This window comes from Leuresthes tenuis, unplaced genomic scaffold, assembly GCF_036924035.1.
Source record: "Leuresthes tenuis unplaced genomic scaffold, fLeuTen1.0.hap1 SCAF_13, whole genome shotgun sequence".
NCBI lineage: Eukaryota > Metazoa > Chordata > Actinopteri > Atheriniformes > Atherinopsidae > Leuresthes > Leuresthes tenuis.
Window position 1 is genome coordinate 10,458,656 of NW_027325367.1, and position 27,664 is coordinate 10,486,319.

General features: G+C 41.2%; 1 protein-coding gene across 1 annotated transcript in view; it reads left to right on the plus strand.

Moving 5' to 3' along the window:
- Window positions 1-535: 535 nt before the first annotated feature.
- Window positions 536-27,664, plus strand: part of afg1lb (AFG1 like ATPase b) — a 28,291-nt gene continuing 1,162 nt past the window's right edge. The window contains exons 1-12 of the mRNA XM_072362247.1: window positions 536-864; window positions 1,090-1,373; window positions 4,770-4,833; window positions 4,965-5,066; window positions 5,311-5,438; window positions 10,504-10,603; window positions 13,710-13,768; window positions 22,110-22,192; window positions 22,836-22,906; window positions 24,792-24,892; window positions 25,761-25,901; window positions 27,424-27,531. Of these exons, the coding sequence (XP_072218348.1) occupies window positions 750-864; window positions 1,090-1,373; window positions 4,770-4,833; window positions 4,965-5,066; window positions 5,311-5,438; window positions 10,504-10,603; window positions 13,710-13,768; window positions 22,110-22,192; window positions 22,836-22,906; window positions 24,792-24,892; window positions 25,761-25,901; window positions 27,424-27,531 (1,356 nt within the window). The 5' untranslated portion in view covers window positions 536-749. The remainder of the gene's footprint in view (window positions 865-1,089; window positions 1,374-4,769; window positions 4,834-4,964; window positions 5,067-5,310; window positions 5,439-10,503; window positions 10,604-13,709; window positions 13,769-22,109; window positions 22,193-22,835; window positions 22,907-24,791; window positions 24,893-25,760; window positions 25,902-27,423; window positions 27,532-27,664) is intronic.

The window sequence follows — 27,664 nt, forward strand, 5'->3', positions numbered from 1 at the left end:
GCGTTTGCTTCCTTGTCATAAAAGCTTTTATGGGGCAGATAATTGATTTAAGGGATGTGATCTATATCTAATGATATTATAATTCCCTTTTTTGCATTTTAACGTGAAATTGACCTTTTTAAATGTAAAGTTTTTAATGGAAACTTTTATTCTGAAGGTATATAACGTAATTTCCGATAATGCTCTGTTTCTCACTATCGCTGGCTTGAGGGGCAATCTGAATGCACTTCCGATCAGCTGAGGTTCAGCTGACGAGGTTCAGCCGCCTGCTGCCCCGTTTGTTTACAACCCGCCAGCGGGCACGTTGGGCACATTGCCTACGTATTAGGCAATTGACATAGACATATAGATTTTATTTCTATCATCTGGATCAATCATATCCCGAAGTTTGAAACAATTGCTGTTGAGATAAATTCTCGTTTCTATCAATTTTGCTATCTGGATGTTGCATTGTTATCATGAAATCACATATCAGTATCATGTCAGTATTATATTTCATGAATCGAAAATTTAAAAAAGAATGGAATAGCGCTTCAGTCGTGACATCTAACAGAGCAGCTCAACGCTGTACAATCTTTAACAATGTATTACTTTTATTCTGCTGGTACGACCGACACAAGATTTAGTACAAGCAGCGACATGGTGTGTTATATGTGAACATTTCAACATCGGGGACACCCCCCTGCATGTTGGTGAGACGCTGCTGCATTTTTGTACGTCTGAATAAAGTTTCAGCGTTTTGAATCATCATGGCGACCTACGCTGTCCGTCCAGCTGTCAGATGCTCTCTGAATTTTTTGCTGAAAGGCTCTGCGCCATGTGTGAGGAAAACCTGCCTTCTGTCAAGTAGTTGCGCTGCGAAAGGTAGGTGCCCCAGCGCCAAAAAGTAGATCTGTGCGTTACAAATATGCATCCATTCTTTCAGATTCTTCTGCAACCTTTCTTTGGTAATGCGTGTTTGGTAACTACTTGTTACACACCTTATCGGTGCATACTTTCGTTTTCTTTTCGTGTTCCTGCTGCGTTCACGCCACATCTAACTGTAACGGGATAGCGTAGTGTGTTGATTGACACTGCTGTGTTTTGAAGGTTACAGTAGCTGCAGGACGTTCAGGTCGTCTGCGTCGTGCTGCTACTCTGACTCAGCAACAGCTGATGTGCATGGTTCCGGTGACGCCGTGGGTCACTTTGATCGCCAGGTTCAGAGCGGCTCCCTGATCACAGATGTTCAACAGAGACATGTTATCCAGAAGCTGGCACACCTGCAGCACACCCTCAAGACCTACAGTAACCGCATCTACCTGAACCCACCAACAAAAAAGTCAAAGGACGCCAGCAGCCCCAAGAAGTCCTGCATTACGACAGCTGAAAGGGTAAATCTGTTGTTATTTAGTGGCACGATCTAACGTGTTTGATTCATGCTATTCCTTATATGCATTCACACTGATTAATTTAATTCTACTGTACCTATACAATTCAATCCGCTATTCCTCTTGATTTACATCATTCCTTAATTATGGATTTTCTGTCCAGGAAACAGAATCACATCTGATCGAGTCTATACAGAAGACACAGTCTGTATGAACTTTGAAGTAACCGATTACGGGATGCTTTGCATTGATTTAGACCATATTCAGTGCAGATTGTATTGTTCAGTGTCCTTGAGTGTTTTAAAAGGCACCTCCAAATGAAGTGTATTATTATTATGTGAGCAGCAGAATGAGCCATGCACAAAAAGATTTAAAACTCCAGCAGCGACTGTCTGCCTGATTATGACACGTATGACTACATAAAGTGGAAACATAAACCCACGTCCCTTTCACTGATCATTAATGGGTCATGCAAGAGAAAGAATATGGACTTTTCTTTCTGGTTAAAATCAAGATCACCTGTTTGATCGAACACTCAAAACACGGTATCTGCTTTTGCCATCGCTCCTGAGAGTTTTACTATGTCTTCATAGGCAGTGGAGGGAATTTCTCCATGCCGTCGTGGAGATGGACTGGCATTCATGCTCAGTAGCTGTTTTGGGTGAAGTTTAACATCTTTTGAGCACTTTGTGTGTCAGCAGAGTTATTTCACTCCACTTCTGACAACAGTGTGATATGGAGCCTTGAAACACAAGACTAATGTTAAGACTGTAACACCTTCACTCTTTTAATTTTTCCCACATAGTACACACTGTTCGGTGTGTAGGGGGCAGCACAGAGGTACAGTGGTTAGCACTGTGGCCTGACAACAAGAGGGTTCTCAGTGTGAAGCTGCTTCTTTTTACAAGCTCTTCCTTGTGTGTGTCTCCTCCAAGTGCTCCTGTTTACTCTCACAGTTTAGATATGCAAGGGTGGTCAGCTATTGATTTCAAAGTGGTCATAGGTGTGAGTGTGCATGGTTGTCTGTCGTGATAGGCCTCAGCCTCCATGATGTACTTGTTTTTTCTTTCTTGGGGAGTGTCTGCATTTCTGAGAATGTCAATATGCAAACATTTAGTGGATGTTTACGGTGTTAAACGCTGCATGGATTTGTTGAGAGAATTTTGAAGTGTGGCATCTAGACTCTCATGTGGTATAAAGTCCCGCTGACATCTAACACGTGGGGGGGGGGGCTCTGTAGAGACAACTGTACTGTACTCCAGTTGCATCAGTGATGGTGGCCATGGGGCTCAGGTCAAAGGGAGGGTAGGGGGTCTGGGAAGTGTATTGTGCATGTAAGTTATGGAGCAGCATAATGCACGGGGCTGTTGTTGTTTTTAGGTCAGGGGAGCTGACTGTCTCATATTCGGTGGTGGGAGGTTTTTTTTTTCTTGGTTGGCTGGCACAGACACACAGGGTTAGGCAGAGATTTTGGAAGGCAGCAGGGCAGACCTCCCGCTGGGCTCGTCCCGGCACCCCTCTCGCTCTCTCACCGTCCCCATGCAGTAATGAGGGGATCCCTTTTGTTTGGGCCATTCTTGTCCTTTTTGCTTTTGATTTGGGACTCTGACAAATGCTTTGGTGTTAGGCTATCAACATCACCACAGACCACAACACCCACCCCTCTCCTTTTGCACCTTATTTCTTGCTCTATCTTTCACACACACACACACACACACACATACACACTGACTGGAGTACTTACGCAATTATTCTAGTTTAAATCAGGTCATACCACTGTCATTTTGGTGTCTGTTCTCCCTGTGAAAGTGCCGCCATTGTCCTCACTAACTGATCAAGTCTGTGAGGAGAGTACACTTGACTTAATATTGACCCAATGTGGCGTGGTTTTGCGGATGGTTGGCTGACAATGGGCTATTGTTCAGTGAGAGCCACCCTCTTCAAGTCAGACCTGCATCAGAGTCCTCCTGTGCTCAGAAGGCCTCCAGCAGGACAGTTGTTTAGGTCAGAGCTAACTTAGACACCCACAATTACTTCATCAATCATGCTAGTATTGGATATGACATTTTTGGCCCCAGATAAACATGTTCAAAAGCATTTTATTCTCAAGTCATTTAAAAGCCAATAGGGGCAATGTCCTGCATGTGAACTTTCCACTCATGTGCCTGTATCTTCCACCAGGAAGGCAGACAGGGCCACAGAGCTCAGCTAGACAAAGTGGCTGAGGGACAGCCTTGTCCTTCTCCACTCTGCCGTGGTAAAATGACCAGCCACCACTGACAATTACCCCACCATGCCAGAGGGCAGCTTGGGAAGTCAGGAAGAAGTCACACGCTGTTATGCCAGGGCAGACAGGAAAGGCTTGTTGCTCTTCCAGCACTCCGCATTCAGCTCAGGACAGGCGGTGGAGTGGTAGAGGGGGGAGAACAGGGGAGGAGAAGGGGAAGAGCAGGGATGGGTAAGGGTAAGAAGTTCTTGTTTTTTAATTTAGTTTTCAATATGTCATTTTCAATTTTTATCAGAGTCAAGTGCTCCTTGTGCAGGGGAGACCAAGTGCATGTGGAGACTGAGTGCCATTCTCATGAAATGGTTACTAAATTAAATATCAAGAGGACAATCCCTTCTGTTTAGTGAGTGATTTAATTCTAAAGCTATTTGGTGCTGCCCGGTCACAGAGATGGAGAATCCTCAACCACAATGCTCTGGAAAAAAAAACCCTGCATTAAAAAATCCATAATTTAGCCATCTGTAGGTAAATGCGCTTCAAATTATCATCGTGTTCAAACTGATGACACATGCATTTACATGGCTCAGGTCCTCTTTAGTGATATTTGGCTTTACTCTGTATTCTCAGCTTGGTCACACAGAAGATTTTTTTTTTTAAGCAAGGACCTTTTGATAATAGGAGGCAGGCAGCACAATGACTTCCAGCAGCACCTCAATGCAACAGTACCGTATCACAATTAGCAGCGCTAAACAGGCTGCACAGACAAGTCCACTCCATCTCGTATGGAGCCTCATCCAGTCCTCTCCGTTTTGTCTGACAAATCCCCCCATTGTTCCTCTGATGATGCTTTTCTTTCGTGGGAACCCTGGCTTGTCTTGTTGATTAGATCCCCTTTGTCTTCCTCCCCTGCAGTGGGCTTGTCTGGAGAACATGAAACCTCACACTGTAGTGGTGGCTTAATGCCTTAGCATATTTGGTTTATAAAATTATGATTCAGACATATGTTGTAATGAATATAGATAAGTTTCTGTAGGCATCAGACAATAGAGTTTTGTGCATTTGATTAGGAATTCGTTTAGATTTGTGGTTAATTGTGGTGTATGTTTGTTTTTGATCATGCAGAGCTGTTAAGATGTGAGGTACACCTCGTATTTTTCTTTTTCATCCCAAAGGAGGAACCCATCCCACCACCACCACCACCGCCGCCCAAAGGCTTCTACATATATGGAGATGTTGGTAAGATTGCTTCTGGAACAGATGTTTAATTTTGTAGAAAGTAATATCTCTATGGCCTTCTATATAAATCTATATATAAAGTTTCTAAAAGACATCTGACATCAAGTTTTCTAACATTTGTCACCTTTCAGGCACGGGGAAGACCATGCTGATGGACCTGTTTTATTCCCATGTGGAAAACAGCCGTAAAAAGAGGGTCCACTTCAATGGCTTCATGTTGGACATTCACAAAAGTGAGCTGTGTCCTCCTACACTGCACCACAAAGACTGGCTTGCATGACTGTGGAATTTTTCTCTTCTTTTTTTGACTCCTTATGCTCTGGCAGTCCTATATTTATCCCTCTGTTTGTCCCATGCTAATTGTCTACCATTATGCATACAGGTGAAATTACTGCTTTATTCAATATCGTCAGTGGGTTTGGGTTGCCGGTGCAGGTGTGCTTTAAGATGTGCCTGACATTTGTGCGCTGCTTCAAGGGATCCATCGGAGGAAACAAAGCCTGCCAAAACGAAGGCTAGGGAAAATGTTCACCTATGACCCTATATCACCGGTTGCCATGGAGATCAGCAGTGAGACCTGCCTCTTGTGTTTTGATGAGTTTCAGGTGAGCAAGTACATTGCGAACACTGTTTCTGTGTGTGTGTGCGTGTGTGTGTGTGTGTGTGTGTGTGTGTGTTCTTAAAGCCTGCTTAGAAATCAGTTTAAAGTTGCAAAATAGGCAGTAGTAATTTTGTCACTTAACATACAAGACTATATTTGTATATGTAATATAAATGAATATACTGCCATGCTTATATTTGAATATAGTATTATTGATATATATATATATATATATATATATATATATATTAGTTTAGAGGGATAACATACATATACATTAAGTTCTTATATCAACACATAATTTGGGGCATAATGTCTATGTTTTTTGTAAGTTATTTCAAGTTTAAAGAAGTTTTTAAATGGGGAAAGAAATAACAGAATAAAGGTTAATATATTTAGCTTCAATAATGTCCCAGGTAAAACACATTTTTTATTTTATATTATTTCCAACAGTCCCATGAGAGAAGGTGGTGCCCATCACATGCTGCCCATCCTCCCCCCTCTTTATTGACAGCAGCTGGCATGTGAAGTATTGAGGTTAAATGGCCACTCAGCTGCAGATATGATAGATATTTCAATCCAACATGAAGCCAGTAAGAGTATAAATCCACAGCAATTGACACTTTAGTATAACTCATAGATCAGAGATTTTAAAATCTACAAAAACTGAAAATTGTGATTATTTTTACATTTTTGGATAGGTTACCCCTCTTTCTTAACAGGAATAGGGAGACAATGCTGAATTGTAATCTGTGTATCTTTAGTTCAGAGTTAAGTGCGATTGCGAAGCTGTAAATGCTTAATCGCTGTCAGTATCCTTCCTACTATGAACAACTGTGAGTTTGTGAGCTTGACCCAAAAAAAAGCAGAACTGGGGACACCTAGTGGCTCCTTTTGAACATAGCAGTTGTAGCAGTGAAACGTTCTTCCTTGTTCACATGTGGTACAAACTACTACTTTGTGTCATCTTACATGTGTTATGATATAACATCTTCACTGTCCGCTGCCTGCTCTTTTTGCTATTTTTTTGCACTGTTGTTTTACTCTTAATGTTACAACCAAGTAATCTACTATTTCTTTTTTCCACTAGATTTACAGCACTGAAGAGTCAGTCATTTGTGATGCAGAAATTCTCATTATTCTAGCCTTTGGTGTCAGAGGAGAGAGCCTCTACTGAAGCTCTTACCATTCTCTGTAAGGTGGTTAGTCATTCACTGCTGTATAGCAAGACACGTGTGTCTGTGTTTTTCATTAGCCATCCAAGCACATCTGTTAGCAGCACAATGTTGCTCCTCTCACTGATATCATTACAGTTAATGCCAGTAGGTCAAAGGTCACAGAAGGTGCAGGAGCTCTCTATAATAACTCTCTATGCATCTGCGAGGATCAAGAGCTGCTCCTTTCATCTGCCCGTCTTTCACATTTTAAACTGCGGCGCTGTTTGTGCATTCTCATTGATTTGTTTTGTTCGCTGTCGCCAGCTTCGCTGTTTTCGCTTGTCGACTGTTGCTACCGGTGAATGGAGGGGAAACAAGTAGACATGTGCGCGTTGTTTGTGATGCATAAACAAGAGGTTGCGAGGTTGGGAGAGTTGGGGGCTGGAGGGTGGAGGAGGGGTGGAGGGGGTCTATACCAATCAGCATCCTCCTCCACTCAGCCATGCAAATGAGGCTCTGGGTATCAGTCGCACTCTTCTGCTTCCTTAAGTGAGTGGAGCTAGAAAGCGACTGGCGGCGGCGGGTCAGATGGATCTTATCCTCTTAAATGCTAATGACATTTCTCCATTCTCTTCATTAGCGCCGTGCCATTATCAGTAATTTGTAGCCCCCCTCCTTCCTTTTACGACCCTTACTCGGTTCCCCTAATGAATACTCGCCATTGAGAGGTCCGAGATGGAAAGACGAGGAAGAGAGTGAGAAGGGAAGAAGAAGAGTGAGAAGAAAACGCTTGAGCATCATTGTCTCAGGGCCTCAGTCACTGTGTAGCCTCTGTTAAATTACTCATAGGTTGTGTACATAAAGAGGTGTAACATCAAAAGAGGTTTAATTTGGCACCCGTGTGCCTCGCTGTAAACTGACAGACGCTCGAGTAATTGGATGCTCATTTAAATATCGGCAACGGCTGACAGAGATTGCACCATTATTTTTGTGCTCCACAAGTACTACATCAGTCCCTCCACCTTTCTCATTCTGTGGGTACCCATTCTCTTTCCCTCTCCCCCTGCTCAGCCAGCAATCAATATTGCCCCTCATACTATGCCCATGTTGAGGGCACATGAATAAACAAATCCATGCTGTATAAAAGGTCATTTTTAAATGATTCTTTTGAAATGAAAATAAAATCCTGTGGTTGCAGGAAACGTGGGGCCCCTTCAGAGAGATGCAGAGCCTTGGCTTTCTGTTGATTCTCATTACGCACACACACACACACACTAAATTACTCGCGCGCGTGCACACACACACTCTAATTTGATGCCCTTAGCCACCTCTTCTCAGCGAAATCAAGGCTTTAACACAAATGTTAATCAAGTATTGGCAAGGGCAGTGGGGCTAATATGCAAAAGCAGAAGACTCTCCAGAGTATGAAAGGAGGCATATGCTGTGGGTATGGCCATGAGAAGTGCCTGTTAGATACAGAAAAGTAGGTAAGAGGGAATAAGAGGAGAGGGCGGTGTAATGCACACCTGCTTGCTCATGCAGCAGACCAGGATGTGACTTAAACATCTTAGACAGATAACCTCTAAACGCTCTTTCTCAGGAGTCAGCGCATAGCAGCGAGATGTTGTCATGCACAGTTGTTCTTTTTGCAGCTCGATGTGTCATACAGCCCTTCTACTGTGTCGACAAAGATGATGTGAAACAAAAGGTCACACCTTGAGTGAGAAAATTAATTTCCTCTGACATGGAGCAACATTTCAACAAACCTTTGGAGTTCCTTAGAGATTGATTTTTGGACTATTAAGGTTTATATGCAGGATTTTATTTTGGAATACTTGGAGGAGTTTGTTCTTTAAATCTGTTTTTAAGTCTATTAGTAGTTATGATAGTTAACTATATGTCATCTTGAGTACCAACGTTATGATTTCTTTGTTGTGGTCCTCGTATTTTACACCAAAACATGTTGCTTGTGTTTGCCCTTGAGTCATTTTACCATTGAATTTTAAATTTTAGTCAAGTGGGGGACAGTGGTGCATAGCTTCTTTCATCCTTTGGAAAGTAGATAAACGATCTGTCTTTCAAGGTGGCATGAATAAGGAGGAATTTTCCTCATAGGATTTCTCAGAGTGTCCTGCCAGTCAGAGAGATTCATCTTCATTTCTGTCCATCTCTTACAGATCTTGGCTTTTCTTTTTTGGATCCGAGGTCATTTTCCTTGTTTTTTTTAATTAAAATTTTTTGCAAGATATACTTTAGTTTGTGTCAACCTTTTAATGAGTTATCCTAAAAACATTTAATGTCGACACTCAACAAGTTTGATTTCCCTCAGTTTAAGTATATGTCTCGTCTGATGTGCCTGTGAGTTTTAATTCAATTTAAACAAGTCAAAAGTCAAACGGTGAACTAAAGTGAGCGCGCTCTGTTGAAGACTCCTCGACCCAGAGTAGCAACAGAGATGAATAATTCAAACATCAATTGTAATAGGCCAGCGTTAGCTGTCTGGCTCACAAGTCGACCTTACATAGCTGTTTGAACCCACTCCCCTGACCTCCTGAAAAAGCCTTTTGTGACCATAGATATTTGGAAATCGTGATTTCCAAAAAGAGCTTAACCTTAGTCCATTCTAAATTAACACAGGCCCAGAGAAGGTCCCACAGTCTTTGGATTTTGTGTGGGTTTCTGTATTTTCATTTCGTCAAAATTTGCATGAGAGAGATTTTTTTATTTATTTTTTTTTTAATTTCTTTGAGTTTGCTGAGATGGAATGTGTTCACTGACGATAGCTTTTGAGGGTGTTCCTGAACAAGAGCATTGATTTCCACTAAAGAGTCTGACTTTGTAGTTGTATCTGTGCGACTGACCTGTGGCTCGTTAACTGCTGTAGTTGTAAAATGTGCAGTGTTTAAGCATTACACAACTTAAGTAGTGCAATTCTGTATCTGTATTTGTGTCATTTTATTTAGTATCTCAAGAATTTTAAATCAGTAACAGTGTTACTGGGATATTACTATTACAGCAACCTTTATTTCCTGAGTTTAATTCTAAGTAATTGTAATTACTAGTGTAAGACTGGACCATAATTGCTGCATTATTTATTTTCTTTAATTCCCAATTCTCATCAGTCAGTCATCATGCTTAATCAGGTGTGCTTAATACATGCCGCTTTGACTACTGTTCATCACAGGGTAACATGATTTCTCCCTTTATGGATGTTCAAAAGAACAACATAGGTAGAAGAGGGAGAGATGAGAGAATAAGAACAAAAGTGAGTGCACTGGATTACTAATAGAAAGGTCAGAGCTCTTCATTTAACAGCCAGCGACTCATAAACGTCCTTGCGTCAGTGTTTTCATTGACCTTTGTTCATTGTGGACTCATGGAAATGATGTAGATGAAAAAGGCAGGAGGCAGTTGAATTGGATTTAAGTATTGTAACTTTGTATGGCCTTGTGTGTAGTTCAGGCAACGCATACATGCACAGTTTTATTTGCCTTTTTATAAGGCCTTCTTTGATAGAGGCTTTGTCTGCTACGATGACCCCAGCACTGACTGGCATTGCTGTTTTCATTTTTCTTTTCTTCACCTTGTTTACGTGCTCGCACCCATTCTCACATCGGCTCAATTGATCGGTGCAGATCTGCTGCCTTGTCTCAGCTACTTGTCCTTAGCCGAAAGCTGCTTCGTGACCATTTGCAGTCAGTTCAAGTGGTTTGGGTGTTTCATGTGTGTGTGAGGATGCATGCGAGTTTGAATGGCAATGACCGGACAAAAAGGACTGAATGACACTAATCAACATGGAGTGTTGATGGTTTGATTTGACCTCAGACACAAACATACACACATATGACAACAAAAGGTAGATTATGTAGTGCTTGAACATGGTTCTCCTCCTTTCTGATTCTGTTCAATCAGGTGACCGACATAGCTGATGCCATGATCCTGAAGCAGCTGTTTGAGACGATGTTCAAAAGCGGAGTGGTGGTGGTGGCCACCTCCAACAGACCCCCTGATGGTAGGACCAGCACTCATACGTTGTACTTTTTTTTGTGCTTTTGGGGATTGATTGTCACTTCCTATATATTGTTACAGAAATTAGTTAGAAGGTGGTGGTGGTAGTAGGATTGTATAGTGCAAGTTGGCAGCTGTATACTAAGATCACTTGATTTCTTTCTTCAAATTTTGCCAATTCAAGTCGAAAAAGCCCTATAAAGCGAGTGCAGTTAATCTTTAGTTTGATAAAGTTTAGTTTACAGTGAAGTACCAGGTTGGAAAGATCCATCTTCGCAGGCAGTGTAGCATGTCAACTAAAGAAAAACTGAAAGAAAACACTTAAAACAGCTTGTTTTACTGCAGCTTTTCAAATGCATGGGATCAAACTTGGCTTCAAACTGCCATCCTCATCATCCTTATGTGGAAAAGAAATGATCTTAGTTGATAAAATAGTGAAATATGCAATCTAACGTGAATAAATTGATGAAATAGTATTGATTGGTTGCCTCTTGACACCATAGAACACCATTCTTACATCTCTGATATCTCTTATTTGCTGTTCTGATGATGGTAAAGGAAGTTGTCTAACAAACCAGTCAAAAATCTCCCATAGATATTCGAGTGGATTGTTATCCATAGTATTCTCCAATTATTTAAAATATTCAGTGCTTGTTGTGCCCTGTGAAGGAGGGCATTGTCCTCATGGAAGACACCACTCCCATCATGAAAGAAATCTTTCATCATCAAATGAAGGTGATCATTTTCAGTGACCCTTACTCCTAATGGAATGTGTGCAACTCTCCCCATGTTACCATAGATATACATGGCTTTAATATTGGCCTCATTCAATTTTCAATAGTCCTTGCTGTTTCCTACTTCTCTCATGCTCACATTCCTATTCTCTGCCACTGTGCGCTCACCTGCAGATGGTTAGAGTTAGGCATTAAGAGTATGTTGTTGGAATAAGTGTTAATGTACATGGACACAGAAATCTGTGCCCACAAGAATGAAATCCATTTTTCCTTTCCCCATCTTGATGCAAAAATCAGGAGCAGCTTGGCCTGCTCAGTGTTTTTATACATGTCACACAGGATGATGCTGCCGAGTTGTGCCATGCAGTGCACCTGTGTGGAAGCATTGTGTTTCACAGGCTTTATCTTTAAGAGTTTATACAGTATCTTCATTTCCTGAGATTCACCATCCAGATTTTCTAATCCGAAGTTATGATCTTTTTAATTAAAATGCCATGCTTTAAAACATGTGTTGACTGTTCAACTAATGAATCTTTATTAATATCAAAATCGTACACTTTGCTTCACTTTTCTCCAGCATACTCTGCTGGGTTTTTTTGTCAGTAGATCACATGACTTGTCGATCAGAGTTCATTTGTGGCTGTTTTGGTATGAAAAAGAATGCTATGTTGGGACTCATTCTGATGTTCATGAACCACAGCTCACAGTGATCTGCACCTCACTGAGGCTGCGTCTTCAAAATGAGAGGCTGCTATCTGTCAGCTTTTACCTCTAATCTCCAAAATTGAGGGCACAAAAAGCTGCTAAGAAGCATTTAGAGTATAAACAGCTGATAGTGAAATACTGTCAGACACTGCTTTAACCTTAAAGGTTCACTGAAAAGAACTGAAATGTTTGCATATGATAAGAATGACCAAGTCCAACAAGAAAAGGAAACTTTTGCAGCATATTTCAGCAGAACACAGAGATTGTTACAAGACCACACCAAGTGGTCCCTTTTAACAACAATTAACCACAGGAGAAAAAGAGGAACAGTTGATTCACCTCTCAGCTTTGCAGTCTTTTAACAACCTTTGATGTTGCATTTGCTGCCAAGAGAGCCAGGATGGAGAAAGAATTAGCAAGTTTGTGATCAAGGTTGAGATAAATGCATGATGTGCTTACTGACGCCTCTCTTTCTCGGGAAGATGTTGATGTCTCAAAGCCTTAAGTGAAGTGGATGGCAGCAAGATGGCTCTCATAGACAAAGACGTGCGTCTCTGATATTTACGAGCTATTAAGAACAAAGCGCCAAACCAGGCAAACTTGATAGAGAGCCTACTTGGTATTAATTACAAGGTTAATGGAACACTAAAAGCCATAAGAGACCACTGGGTATGAAAGACATACATTTTACATCTTTATTGATGTGGAGATGCAGGTATCAAAAAGGCCTGGATGTGTCTGAAGAGGAAATTTAGAGATTTCTTTTTTTTTTTTTCCGATGGAGTTTATTGTGATTGTGGAGGGTCATGGGGATAAAAGACATGGGTTGGAACACTATGATCATAGTTGATAACATGCAGTTGACGGTTTCATGTGAACGAGCAAATTTCATGGACAGTTTCATCATTTGTGTGTCTTTAGGATAATAAGTAAATGAATGACAAATATGTAAGATAGAAAGCAGCGGCTCCTGGCATGAATCATCTTACTTTCCAAAGGATACATGTTGCCTTTTCCTTGAATAGTTTGGTATTTTGGGAAAGGCATCTTTAAAGCTCACCAACTTACAAATTATAATATCAAATTTATTGAGACAGTGGAATTCATATTTGAATAACTCTCCAATGAAGGCAATAAAATTATCTTAAAATATTGATTTCTATTCCTTTGAACTTTAACAAAAGCCATTTCTCATTCACAGCAGAGGAGTTATAAAGTGAGGTTTATTTGTTTGTAGATCCTCAGTTGAAGCCTAGACATCAACATTTGTTTGCATTCGTTAAGCCTCACTGTGTGTGTCTTTGTCCCTGTTTGTGTGTGAATCCCTATCTGTTTTATCTGTCTATCAGGGATGCTACTTCAGATGTAATTTGTTCCAGCCGAGCTAATTGAAACCTCTATTCAGCGAGCCGCTGTGGACATTGTCCGCGCTGAAAAGGCGACAGTCCTTTCTCTCACCACTATTGTTTGGGAATGTAATGAATTTTATGTTGCTGCCGCTGCCGGTGCAGAAATCCATTTTTCTCCCCTGGTTCCCAGTCCTTTTGTCGTGCCTCCCCACCCATCCTTCAGTTCATCAATAGCCACTTTATCTGCCAATCTGTGGCGGGGAATGACATTATTAGGAGGCTAAACAGCAGCTCTAATACAGGCCCTCCCTTCCTCTTTCAGATCTGTACAAAAATGGACTTCAGAGGGACACCTTCCTACCTTTCATCGACGTGCTGAAGGTAGAGACAAAGTCATCCCTCTCTCTTGTCCTGTTAATTTATTCATTTAGTTTATCACACACACACCTACACACATTTATGTATGTGCGCCTCTGTCCCTCTGTGTATGTTCTTTTGCAAGTTGCTCTTTAGCGGTTTGATGTTTTCTGCTTCACGGATGCCTCGCAAAGTGTCACAAAGCTGTCTTTGATCATACCAGGGCACATTGAAAGGTGGTGAGAGATGGGGAGAGCGAGACTGAGTACAGGTAATGTGAATGGGAGATGGGTGGAAGAGCTGAGTGACTGACTCAGGCTGCTTGCATTTCAAAAGTAGGGGGTGAGGAGAGGAGGAGAGGAAAGCAGAGGAGCAATGCGGCGGTTAGCCATTTCTACCAAAAAATCTACTTTGCAAGTTAAGCAGGTAGCACCATTATCCTGCCTGCATCTCAGATGATCATTGATGTGTTTGGAGTGATCATGATCATAAATAATTGCATAATAATTTGTTCTGGTGCATTTTGCAACAGAGGAGGTAAGCATTCTTGCACCTTTTATTGGTATTTAGTTAAAGATGGTAAAGGCACTACTGTGGTTACTTAAACCATGACTTCGGAACTGTTTGTGTTTTTTTTCCCATTTTTTTTTCACTCTGCAGAAGCCTGAATAGGGGAAAGTGGGAGCATCAACAGATGGAAACTGGTTTTTAAACATAGGGTTCAATCATAACGTCCTCTTCTATTCATTATCATGTTTTAACCAAAGTCTCTATAAAGATCATACATTTAGCCACTGATATTTCAACCATTTGATTGTGGACTGCTTTTCTGCTCCTTTGAAACCACACATTACAAGCAAGTTGTGGATCTCCCCGAGAACTGCTCAAATCATGCAGACTCATAAGGTAACTAACTGTCAGCATTTTTTGCATTGGGACCATTATTTACTAAAGGAAAACCATGCTGTAGGAAAAATGATTCAAACTAGCGATAGAGACCAATAACTGGCTGAGTGAAAGTTTATTGAAGTCGCAGAAGTGAGGGGTACTTTCTTTCCCATAAACTTCTCTTTCACAGGAGTCGCCCCCTATTGGCCATTTGATAAAACAATATTGCATGGCCATTATTTTTTTGGAATAATTGTTGCCTATAATGGTTCGATTGAGATGACCGCGAGTTACATTTCCATTCAGTTTTTGTCTCAGAACTCTGAGATATAAAACGGTATGTTTTGCACGATTTTTGTCCCATAATATCTAAGTTTGAGTAAAACAAAAATTTCAATGAATGCAAAGGCTCTACACTTGTGGAAGTCTTGGAGTTACCCTGCTCCCCACCCGCCACCCCAGCAGCACCCTTGCCCTCTCTAATCCACCCTCATCAAGGTCCTGAATGCCTGTTGTCCTTCTCTGCCCTGTACTACCTCTTTTCTTTCAGGGTACCATGTTCGCCTTTGTGAAGCCATCTGGTTTTCAGAGTCGGGGGTTTTTATAGGGGGTGCACAGTGTTCTCTATGGCAGCCTGCTCTGCAGAGTTAAAGCGTGCTTTAGCGAGGTGACATTTCTAGCTAGCTGACCCTTAATAGATTGAATTAAGGCTTGCAGGGTGCAGCAGTCTTGGATGCAGGTTGCTCTTGCATGTGCGTGCCAGAATGTGTTTCTATAGTGACTGCAGGAGAGAATGAGGGTGTCAACACGTATAAAATAGCCTCTGACCTCCCCTCCTTATCACCTGAGCTGCAGTGGTAAAGGTTAATCCCCCTCCTCCGTCCGCCTGAGTTGATGTCTTTATTTAACTGTTGACTTCTGATTAGTAGGGACCCCTTTTTTTTACAGTGCCCCTCCCTCCACAAACATCCAGTTTCCTAATCTTTAAGATAAAAAAATCATTAGATCAAGAACGATTTAAGTAGATTCACTTGCCAAACACAGAAAGCATAAACCTTTGTCGATTCTAACAACCCTGAGCTGTTCGTCACCTTATAGTTTATTGTCCTCTTTTTTTTTTTTTGCCTCTCCGTAGATGTTATCAGTGAATCTAGTTGTTAAGGCTTCTTTTTCTTAGCCATGGCATAGCTCAGAATCTTGTAAAATACAGGGTTTTTGGGGCTTTTTTTTTTTCAATAGACACTGCCTGTATTTTATCTAAGACACTCTTTCGCTCTCATGTGCTGTTCCCCCTCTCCACTCCACTTTTCATTGCCCATCTCTCCACCCTTCTCTCCCCGCTCTTTATTCCATCACCATCCTCTTCTGCTCACTGGCTTTACCCACACAAGGTCAGGTTTCTGTATTTTGGTAGCAGAATAGTGACTTTATTTTCCCTCCTCTTGTCCGCTTTCAGTAGCGCAAAAAGCTCCGGAGGGGAGAAAAGACATGACAACAACCCTGAGGCAACTTGGAGTATCTTTGGTTTCCTGCTCTTTTTAACCCTTCTTTTGATCCACTCTCCTTCTCTTTTTTGTGTCATTGTTAATAATTGCAATGGGCTGTGCAGTTGATGATGAGAGAAAAAAAAACTGTTCATTTAAAAAAACATAATGCTGGAGAACGGCATATTGAAGAATGAGAGGGATGTGGTCCTCCAGTGAAGACCTTGGTGAGAAAGACTGTCTGTGAAAAGCAGAGAAGCTCAAATCAAAAGGTTTTTGATATTTCATGACAGACACTGTCTTCCAGAACATTTAATGGCAGGGCAGCACAGCTACCCGTGTGCCTTAAGAGCAAAGCTCACCGCTTTCATATCAACGTGTTTCTTTTTTTTAAACCTGAACGATTAATAAACCACAAATCAATTTTCTTCCTTTGAACTCATGAGGAATGAATCTGGGTTCCAGTTTGTACTTAGTTTTTCATTGATCCAGGTAGTTTGGTTGATTTGCCTAACTGATGTTTTTCTATCAGTCTGTCCACAGGTCAGACGCATATGATCAAACATGCCCACTCTGATCTTATATGTTGCCATTTCATTATTTCTCCACAATATTTAAACACTGAAATTTGCTTGAGCACCAAAGTGTTTTTTTGTTGTTTGGGTACTCCACTTTTATTTGACTGGCGCCATCCTCATTTGTGTCTCTGTGAATCCTAAACTGAACAGTTTTTTTTTTTTTTTTGCAAGCAGTTGATTTACATTCCCCAGCCAAAACGTGTGATCTTCTTTAAAGTTTTTCTTGATGTTTGAGGTGACGTTTATGATTGAAATCCTAATTGGGTGGTTGTTGTTAACACATTTAATCATGAGCAGACAAGTTAGTAAAAAATTAACTGCAGGGTACGTTTAATAAATGTAAGCATGACACTCTGAAGGAGGCTTTTGTGAAGTAAGTGACATCACCAAAGTGTTGCATATATGCATTGAACATTCAGTTTTTATCATTTTCCTTTAGAAAGTTCTTTACTTCGAACCCTAATCATCTTCAGTCAGAGAATGAGGTGTTCAGAAAAGTTTGTCTGTATTCAGTTAGGACCAAATACAGCTAAATGGCATCAAACATGTAGTAAAGGACCAGCTGGGAAATGAACATGGGACTCACTGCTGATGTCATGTGAGGCTTTTATCACAATAGTTTCATGTCAGGAGGTTCAGAGTAAAGCAAGAACATAGCTGTGTGAAACAAAAATATGAAAATAAATTTTACAGATTTTGGTTCAGGTCTTATACAAACAAAGTCATCAAATTGCTGTTGCTAACAAGTCAAATATTATTTGTGAGAATTCTTGGAAATAAGAAGGTAAAAGAGAAACTGACAATACAGCGTTGAGGAGAGCTGAGTGTAGCCCAGAGCATGATCTAAGTTAAGAGTTATCACTTTTTGAGGGGTATTGATCCTATTTACGCCTGTATGGAAACTTGCAGGTTGACAAAATCTGTGATAATGATGTGCAAGGAATTAGTACAACATATAATTCAGTGCTGCGGGTCCTGATCCTTATAGCACTGTAGTGCTGTCTCAAGGGTCCCATTGGTGGATTTTATACACAATGGTCCTTGTATTTCATTAGGTAAAGAGAGAATTCTCAAACCTGCTCCATCATAACCCGTTTAGTACTCACCATGCGCTCAAAACACGGAGCCCATTTCTATTGTCCTTCTAGTGTTTGTTGCTACCAACATGCAGAGCCTCTGTTGGCCAGGTGCAGGAACCACAGCCTATCCCAAGTTTCACTTTGGTTCAGTTTTGGCCCAACTAAACTCAAGAAGAGTCGAAGGTGGGGGGTCCAGTGGGGTCCTGGACCACAAAAGGTGGGGCCTGCAACTCACAGGATGTTTCCCCAAGAGGAGCAGCCGAGGCAGGGGGAGGTTGTGAGAACGACCCCGTCGAACAATCCATCGCTGGCCCAAGGCGGTCACACTTTAAGGGAATAGATCATTAGGTGTAATTAGGGTGTTCACATTGTCACGTACCCCCCCGAGACTGCCGATGAATGAATAAAATCACCAGTTACACCCCCTGCTCACTCACTCACTCACTCACTCAGTCTCTCACACACACATACGCACACACACACAGCAGCTCCCCAGTTAGTGAAAACACTTTGATGTCAGAAGAGTCGTCCAGAACTTGCCAACATAAAGGCAGTGTTTTAAGCTTTCCCTCTTTTTTTTTCTGCCCCGTCTCTCTCTCTCGACCCCTCTATCCCTGCCCCCTCCCACTTTTCTTCTGTCCCTCCACACAAGGCTGTAAGACACACATGGCTGAATGAACGACAACCTTTCCCCTCTTCCCCCGTTCACCCTCACTCTCCCTCCTTTCGTCTCTTTTTCAGCCTTCCCACCCTGTATTTCTTTGAGGCCTGGTCAATTCTCCAGGCCAAACAAAAAAAAGCATCAAATGTTTTCTGCTGCCGAGTAATGAGGGAGTGGACCTCATCAGGGCCCAATAGTCAGCTATCCTTGGCTTTTGTTGCAGCTCAATGGCACCGCACTCTTTGAAAAACTCAAAAGCAACTTTTTGAGGAGTAAAAGATAGAGAGAGATATGTCGCAGAGGGAGCCGGCACAGAGGGGAGCAGAGGCAGGAGAAGGAGAAAAAAAAGCCACTCTGTTTTTATGCTAAATGGCTGTCCAGAGAGAGCAGCAGACAGCTCGGACAATGACGTGATTGGAGCTACATGTGTTCGGATGACTTTCTTCTAAAGAGGCTCAGATTCTCATGTCTGTCATCTAATGCCTGTGTCTGTGTTGTAGGCGGTGGTGATGTAGTCTCGCTGCTGCCATGTTTCTTTTCTACCAGTCTGCTTCACTAAAAAAAAAAAGATTTCATTGTCAGTTTTGTCAGCTTATTATTTTTAAATGACATTTTTCCAAAGTGCCTATGCTGACCTTTTCAAATGGCTTACTTTTGTTGACTCACAAAGCATTTGAGCTTGTAAAATAACATTGGAAAAGGCAGCAAATCTTCTGTAACACAGTTGTTTGGCCTTCACAATAAATACACAAAAGGATTGTGCAATTTCCTGGAGCGCAAAATGCTGCCATTGATTGCCATAGATTTCATACCAGAATGACTCATTGATTATTCTCATTATCAATCAGCTGATCAGTTCATTGCCTAACAGTTTGAATACTGCACACTGCGTATCAAAAAGGAATATCTGCTCAATGTTTTGCAGCTGTACAGCAGAATGTTCAGATCAAATGAAAAAGGACAGTTTAAGATGAGTCTGAAAGTTACAAAGTAGACTGACTAGAATTGGAATCTGAGAGGAGCATGATGAACGGGGGTGGAGATGGTGGGGTGAAAGACCACAATGTGTAGGCGGAGGAAATCTTGAAGGAGTGAGAACTTGACAATCCCCTCAAGATGAATAATCAAGTAATGACCCACAAGGCCTCAGCCTCATCTGATTATAAATAACCAATGGAATCATCATCTCTGATTGTGTTTCCATTCCTCCTTCTTTCCCCTCCGTCAGCCGTCTTTACTGTAGGTAGACACTGTTCACAAAGGGAGGGGGGAGAAGATGGCAGGAGAAAAGACAAACTGAGATTCTAATGATGTGGCGGCAATAGTGACAAGTTTTTTTTTTTCTTCTCGGAAGGACTATTTACCGGTTGGTGGGGTCACAGAAGGTTGATGAAATGACACCTCCCTTTTGTGCGTGGGGGAGGGCGAGTTTGTCAGGTTGTTATTAAGCCTGATTCAGCCAATTGGCTCAGAGTGAGAACCCCGTTTGTGTGAGCGGACACGGAGATAAAAAGTTGACAGCAGAGAAGAATAGAGTATTTCCGTCCCCTTGCTTTGTGATGATTACTAATTATCCTGCAGCTTAAGGAGGCCAGTGGCAGAAATTCACTGATTTCATAATTTAATGGCTGTCGTTGAATACTCAGTCAGCCGCTGATGGCTTGCATGGAATGATATGCAATTCCTCTCTTTTCTTTGATAGAATAGTGGAGATGATGATTATAGTTTGTGCTGCACTCCCTGACATGAATCCTGTTGACGTTTTACTCTATCTGGAAAAGTTTGAACTCTGCATCACAGGTTCACCTCAGTGGAAACGCATTTGAATGTCTGCAGAATAATAGTTCAACTCAATAAAACATGAAGAGGTGACACAAAGTCTTTGAGCTGTCAGAGGATGCCAAGGTGCATGTTGCCCTCTGTGTTGCCTCGTCACTTTATCTGTTCATGCAGGATTTGTTCTTTGCCCGTTTCATTATTCATAGTGAGAGGGATGTGGCCCAGAGTTCTCACTTTTCACATTACACATATGCAGGAGACCTGCAGAGAATTAAAATGTTTTCTAAAGTTGGCAGTACAGCAGCAAGACATGGCATCAGTGTATCGTAGAAAGACAACATTTTAATTCCCAATAACAACATAAAAAGTAAAGTCCCGGAACAAACTCAGTCATTACAAAGGTTTTCATGCAACTGTAATCTAAACTCCCAACCTGACAACAAACTTATTTCTGCTCTAGTATGTTACAGAGTCAGGATTTTTAAAATGATATGCTAAGTTTTTAAATACTGAATCAGATTAAATGATGGGCCTTGCTATAGTTGTATCTTTTCTTATTAAAACCATAAAGTGATCGTTGCTATTGTTATTCCTTCAAACCACAGACAACAATAGTCCAGAAACAATCTGAGGGCTCTGGAGATTCTTACACAAACAAGAGAACACAACAAAGCTGCAGTTGGAACTGTATCTACCAAACGGCAGCTCAGTCTCATAAGAAAACGTGTAATTGGTAGACTTGTCCATATGTCTAGAACGTAGGTGTGGAGCAGTTGTGTGGAGCAGTGGAGGTTAGGGGCCGAAGGAAGGCTCACAGATGGTAAACAGGCAAGTAATGGAATAACTTTTTTTAAAACAAAAAGTGTGCCTTGAATCTGACAATGGGATCAAATTTTGGCATAAGAACGATGATGAGACCCTGGCACAGAACAAAGGAAAGCCTGTAGTATATGTACTGAGAGAGAACTAACAAACAAAGGCTGGTGTGGTGATGAGAAACTAGGGTCAGAGCACAAAGAAAGACCAACAGAAAGAAACAAGGGAAAAATCTGGAGATTTTACACAGCAGCAAATTAAACAGAAAACCAGAGACAACGTAAACAAAGCTTAACACCGAAAAAATGGAAAACATTAGATGCCAACCTATATGTTGCTTTTGTGCTGAGAAGTGTTCATTCATGTTCAAACATGTAATTGTATATAATTCCCAACCCCTCACCTTGTGTTTTAAACATCTAACCCTAACTCTTCACAAGTAAGAGGGAAGTAAAAACTGAAAAAAAGAAAAGGGATGTGTCAGATGAGGCTCGATCTCGTGGTCATCCTCCTCTTCATTTTTCTAAGCATCTAGACATCCTGCAGTGGAAAACGTAGTGATGGTGCAGTTTTTGTGCGTTTGCAGTGACACTGGAACATTTTAAGCTGTGGACCAGCTATCATACCTTCTACCATGAGATCAGGTTGTAAATGCTCATTTGGGAAACTATTCATTGTAAAGATTTTAGAATGCTGTATATTTATGAGCTGTTTTTTAAGATTTATATACTCAGATGAGACAAGAGAGAGACTGTATTACATGGTTCATTTTTTTTTTGTTGTTGTTTGGTTTTGGTGTGAAATTTATTCAAGCAAAAAATATGAAAGGAAAAAAAAAAGGGTGAACATGCTGCTTTACAAATAATCACCACCATCAGATGTGTTGAGAGAATTCTGTTGGTCCTGATGTGAATTATGAGCCTCCAGTGAATTATGTAACTTCATATTTTCAGTGTTATTATCATAAACGACATCAAAATATTGAATTTAGAAATCAAACCCTGCTCTTAAACACAGACATAATTTCACAGTTTGCTCTTTCGGCTGAAATTTTATGTCCTTTTGTGTTGGTGTGCTCAGGAATACTGCCACACCATCTGCCTGGACTCTGGGATTGATTACAGGAGGCTGGACAAGCCCAAAGCTGGAAAACTCTACTACCTGTAAGACACACACACACACACGCTGCATCACTGATCACAGTCCCGCTCAGCTCAGAGGTGTCGACATTAACCCGCACACAAGAATTCACACAGAAAATGTTTGTGATTTTTTATTTTTTTTCCCTTTTTTTATAGCACAGAAAGAGAAGGCAAACAGATGCATAAATGAGCAGAAACCGGCAGGGAGATTTATAAAGACCTGCATTACCTTGAGAGAGCCATGAAAAGAATAAAAGAGGAATCAATAGAACATGAGAAAATGGCAGAGCTTTAAAAGCTAGTTTGCTATTTTCCTCATTACATATACGCTGATGGAGCGCAAGCACACACGGCCAAACAAGAGCTTTCGTCCTTTCACTGTATGTAAATAGAGCACATCACACCCTTTTACCTGGAGTTGAAACACAAGCGTGCAAACGGACACAAACGCAAACCCTTCACAGTCTCATTTTGACGTGCATTCACGAGCTAATGCATGTGTTTACAGCCTGACATCCTGTTTTTTGCTGATGGAGTGAAAAGCTAAGTACCCCACACCCATGCTCTGCTTGCTGCCACCGTTTGATGCGGCCACTTCAGCATTATTAATTTCACATCCTATTATTTCCTCTGTGTTTTGTGCCTGTGTGTGTGTGTTGTGCAGCGCAGGGGAGCCTGGTGCCGAGGCCTTCTTGGACGCACTGTTTGAGGAGCTCACATTGAGACAAAAGAGCGGTAAGGAAGAGGTCGACTCGAAATTTTTGGTAATGGTTTTGGTATGTTTTTTTTTTTTTTAAACAGGCGAGTTACTATTTTTTTCACTGCTTTAAACATGTTAAAAACTCTGGTACCTTTGTTATAAACCTTGAGAAACCTTTAATGCTGTTTGAGGCTGTTTGTGCAGAGGTGGAGACAGGTTCATCACTGCATGGATTAACAGTCAAACATTAAGGAATTAAGTGTCTCCAAGTAAGAGTTTAAGATTTCATCATTTGCAGCATATTGCATCATTAAGAGATTCTGAGATTGTGGTCAAATCTCTGCACACGGGACATGGCCGAAAACCACAGATACACATCTTGATCCAGGGGCACTTGAGCAGCGAAAAAAGGATTTTCCCTTTTTTAAGAATTAAGAATTAAACCAAAATGCAGAAGCAGGGTGTAAAAAGATAAATAAAGAGATTAAACTGCACCCTTACAGTTGGTAATAGCCAGATGCTGCTCCATTAATTGATCAGCAAGTGTGAGCCCATTGTATAAGACCAGATTTGTTAGTCGGGAGCATTCAGGTGTGTGTTAACTCAATGCCAAGGAGTAAGGACATCAGCAATGATTCTACTGTGGTATTTTTTGTTCCGCTGTCCTCTCACTGCCCAACCTGTCGAGGGAGTCTGGTTCTGCCGGAGGTCTCCTCCTGTTCATAGGGAGTCCTTCCTCCCCACTAATGTCTGCTACCACCAGCATGCTCAGAACAAGGGGACTGAGTCTACTTTTATTAAATGTTATTATATGATTACAATTCTGATAAGTTGGACTGAATGAGATTTTAATGGAATATACTGGGTTTGATTGAATAATAACTTGTTTTGAACTTGTTTATTTTTTCTGTTTTGTGCCCTGAGATGACTTTTGTTCTGTCTTTTTCAGTGAAAGTCCTACTTATTTCAGCAAGACAATGCCAAACCACATTCAGTGCATATTATAACAGACCTTCCACCCGCTGAAAACATTTTAGGCAATACGAGACAAAAGGTGTGATGGAGGCCCCGAAATATTGAGTATCTGAAGCTTATTTTCAAACAAGAATGACAAAACATTTCACTTTCACAACTACAGCAGCCAGTCTCCTTAGCTCCGCAGCTGTTTTGTTAGGAGGTCATGCAGCACAGTGGTAAACATGCCCCTGGCCCCAACTTTCTTCAAAACCTGCCTCTGCCATCAAATGCAAAATAGGCATACGTTTTTCAATGATTGCATTCATTGCGAGGAAAGTTTGTGTGACTCAGCAGAGCGATGTGGCTCTCTGGAGTGGTTTTGATTGTTCTGGGGGCAACAATGGAGCTGTATGGATCTGAGTTGAGTATAAAACAGAGTTTAATTAACTTCACAGGCAGTCACAGTCAATACATTGTTGGTTTGAAAGTACCCTTGAAACAGTTCTTAAAGGGGAATATAAAACACCTCATTTATGTTTCATGGGATCCTAATTCCACAGAGGAGAAAACTACAAAGTCTTTGGCTTTGTAATGTGTTGGTGACTTTACTGTTGCAGGTAAAAACCAAACATCTTTCAGGAAAATTTAGATTTTAGACTCAGTTTCAGGATTCCGTTTTTTCACACTCTTGATGAAGATATATGGCTATATTGTAGTGTTTTGCAAACTTATATTAATATCTCCTTATATAACTCCTTATGTTAATCTTTAAAAGCATCAATCACTCCAAAATTGAATTTGTAGACACCAGAGTCTCTAACAGTCAACTATCGTTACTATTTCATCAACTATTCTTGTTTCTTCTTTTCCACTACCCTCCTTAGAATAGATTTGCTTCAATGTAATCACCAGCTTTTGTAGTGCTACAAAAAAATGTATGTTGTTTGTGTGTGTTTTCATTAGTTCCAGGTCCTCGGGTGCTCACTGTGCTGGGCAGAGATGTGACTCTTGAGAAGACCTGTGGCTCCATCGCTGACTGTACCTTTGATGAGCTGTGTAGCAGAGTGAGTGTTGTTCGGATCATTTTCTTTTACAGATATGAAGTTGGATCATTGTTGGCATGTTGTGCATTTAGAGGTGAAACACTGTTGCAATTTTTTAAAAATTATTATTTAGATATGTAGAACTTAGAGTGTTTACATGCTGCAAGCTGTTCCTACATCAAAATACAGTTTTTACAGACACAAAAAAACACAAAGTTAAGCCCTTTTCGGAAAATGTAATTGTACAGCGCATGATATGATACTGCAAATAACCTTTGGCCAATGGAACATGTCCTCCTGTGCTCTTTTTGACTGGTGCATACTGTGTGCTCACATAACAATCACATCCACTCACAACTAATGAAAACTGCTTGAACTTAAAGCAGTTCTGTTGTGTCATTACTTATGTGCCTGCTTCTTTCCTCCTCTGTGCTGCAATTGTCCTTCTATCTTGGTCCTATTTTCTGCTCAATGTCAAAAACGCAAATCTTTTGACTATTTCATGATTAACTGAGCCTGCTGTGCCTCACATAAAACTATTTGGTGCTGCAATGTGCTGTGTGTGTGCGCGTGAATTCTTGACCCTGATGGACGGTGGTGAGTTTTAGAAGGCATCTGAGCTTCCTCTGACATATGTTGCCATGTTCTCATTAATTTTAAGAGCAATCAAACTGAATGGCAAGGGCTCAAGGACATTTAATCCCCAAGAGTCTCTTGCACAAGGTGCTCTTGTTGTAAAATCTTTTTTTTTTTCTTTTTTCAGTCCACGTAGGCAGTGCAGTTTGCTTTGCCAGTGCCTGTTTCTCTTTATGAAGAAGCTGAACACATGTTGATGCAGAGGCTCAGTTTAACTCTGTGTCTGTATGTAACCTGCTCACTTGCCCTTCAGCCTCTTGGTGCCAGTGACTACCTGGAGATGGCTCGGCTCTTCGACACAGTATTCATCCGCCATGTTCCCATGCTGACACTGACTCTGAAGGACCAGGCCAGACGCTTCACTACCCTCATAGATAACTTCTATGACAACAAGGTATCCAACAGAAAAAAACTGACAAAAAGGGAACTATCGTATCACTTGTTAGTTTTTACTGCTTTATTTCTAATGTGTTTTAATATTAGGATTACTTAATTATCATGCTAGTCACACGAAATTACTCCTCCGCATTAGACCCATTTCTCTCTTTTATTACAACTACTTGCATTATTTCTAATTACATCCATAAAATGTGCTGAAACATTATGCCCATTACTACATAATTTTGGAGCCATTGCGCCAGATTTTTTTAACCTGGTTGTGTGGAGTTTTGCTCGCAGTCATTCCCACAATGATGTTGAGGTGATTTAAGTTTTTATTCACTAAACATATAAAACCATTCCTTTAAGGATGTTGACATGTTGCAACAAAAAAGAGCCGTTTTTTACTTCTAGGTATAACCACACTCAGGACAAAGAAACTAATTACATGTTGCCCTCTATGACTGCCTCCTAATCACAACTACATCCTGAAGAAGTCACTGTGGTGTTGATGTGATACTACCAACTTCTAACCCCTAGATGATGGAGGTCCAGTCTGACTCTCTACAGCTCTTAAAATGTACTTATCCTTTGTTTGAGAACAGCTTGCACTCTGAAGGGATCAAAAGTTAACTGATCTTGGCAGAGCTGTACGGATGTTTGGTTTTGGTTGGTGATCTCTGAGGGGAAGCGAAGCCCACATGTTTATCTCCTTGCCCGGAGTCTCTGGGGTTTTCCACATTTGAGTAACTGGATGAGGAGGTTGTCAGCTGTGGGATAGTTGCTTGCACCTTTCCTGCAGGCCAGTTTGCAAATTTGGGTCGGTGCAGTCTTGGACCGTGCCTTCAGAGGCAAGGTGTGAGTCTTGACAGCTTCCTTAGGAGCCCTGCAACACTGCGTTGTATCTCTCCTGCCCTGTCTTTGTAACATCCACCACAACCAGAGTATTCCTCTCTTTTCTACTTGGATATAAATGTTAAGCTTCTTATTTGCCAAGCCCTGCTCATCCATATTTCACTAACAATCCCTTGATGTTGAAGCCTGCCACTTGACAGGTCCACCTCCAGCCTCCTGGAATCAGCAGCTGGATTCTCCTACAAAGAGACTGTCAGAGATGCATCATGGTCTTTTCTACTGGGTTGCTGCTAAGGGGGGTTTGCACACCTTAAGTGGCGACATGAACCTTCGCTACACTGTGCAGTGGTGATACAACACCTCTTACTTTCTTCAGGAGTTTGTTTTGATTTGATATGTTAGCACTTTATGACAGATGTGGCTGTTGGTGGGTTCACCCGTGAAACTGAAACGGTAAATAAAGTAGCTCTTTGTTTTGATGAAGAGGGAATATCTAAAAGCTAAAAAAAGAAAAATAAATTTTCATCAGCACAGGGATGTGATAAAACATCAGTTTTAGAAAAGCTATAGATTTGTGTTTATCTGCTGTCATTTAATATTAATCACAGGAAACAGACGATCATAAATGACAGAAAGTAAGCTCAATAAAATACACACTTACCATTCTTGTTTCCTCTTTCAAGGTGAGGGTGGTGCTGCTGGCGGCTGCTCCTTTAGACCGACTGTTTGTCCACACCGGAGGAGAGGACGAGAGAGATCGACAGCTGCTGGATGACCTGGGCCTCGGCGAGGTAAGATCTCACCGCTTTTATTTACCATGCTTTGTGATAGCCGCTCATAGCAGAATGAGTGGGTCTGTGTCTCTTTTAAAACCCAAATCTGTTGATACTTTTTAATATTTGTTTGCTGGAAAGCTTTGCTGAG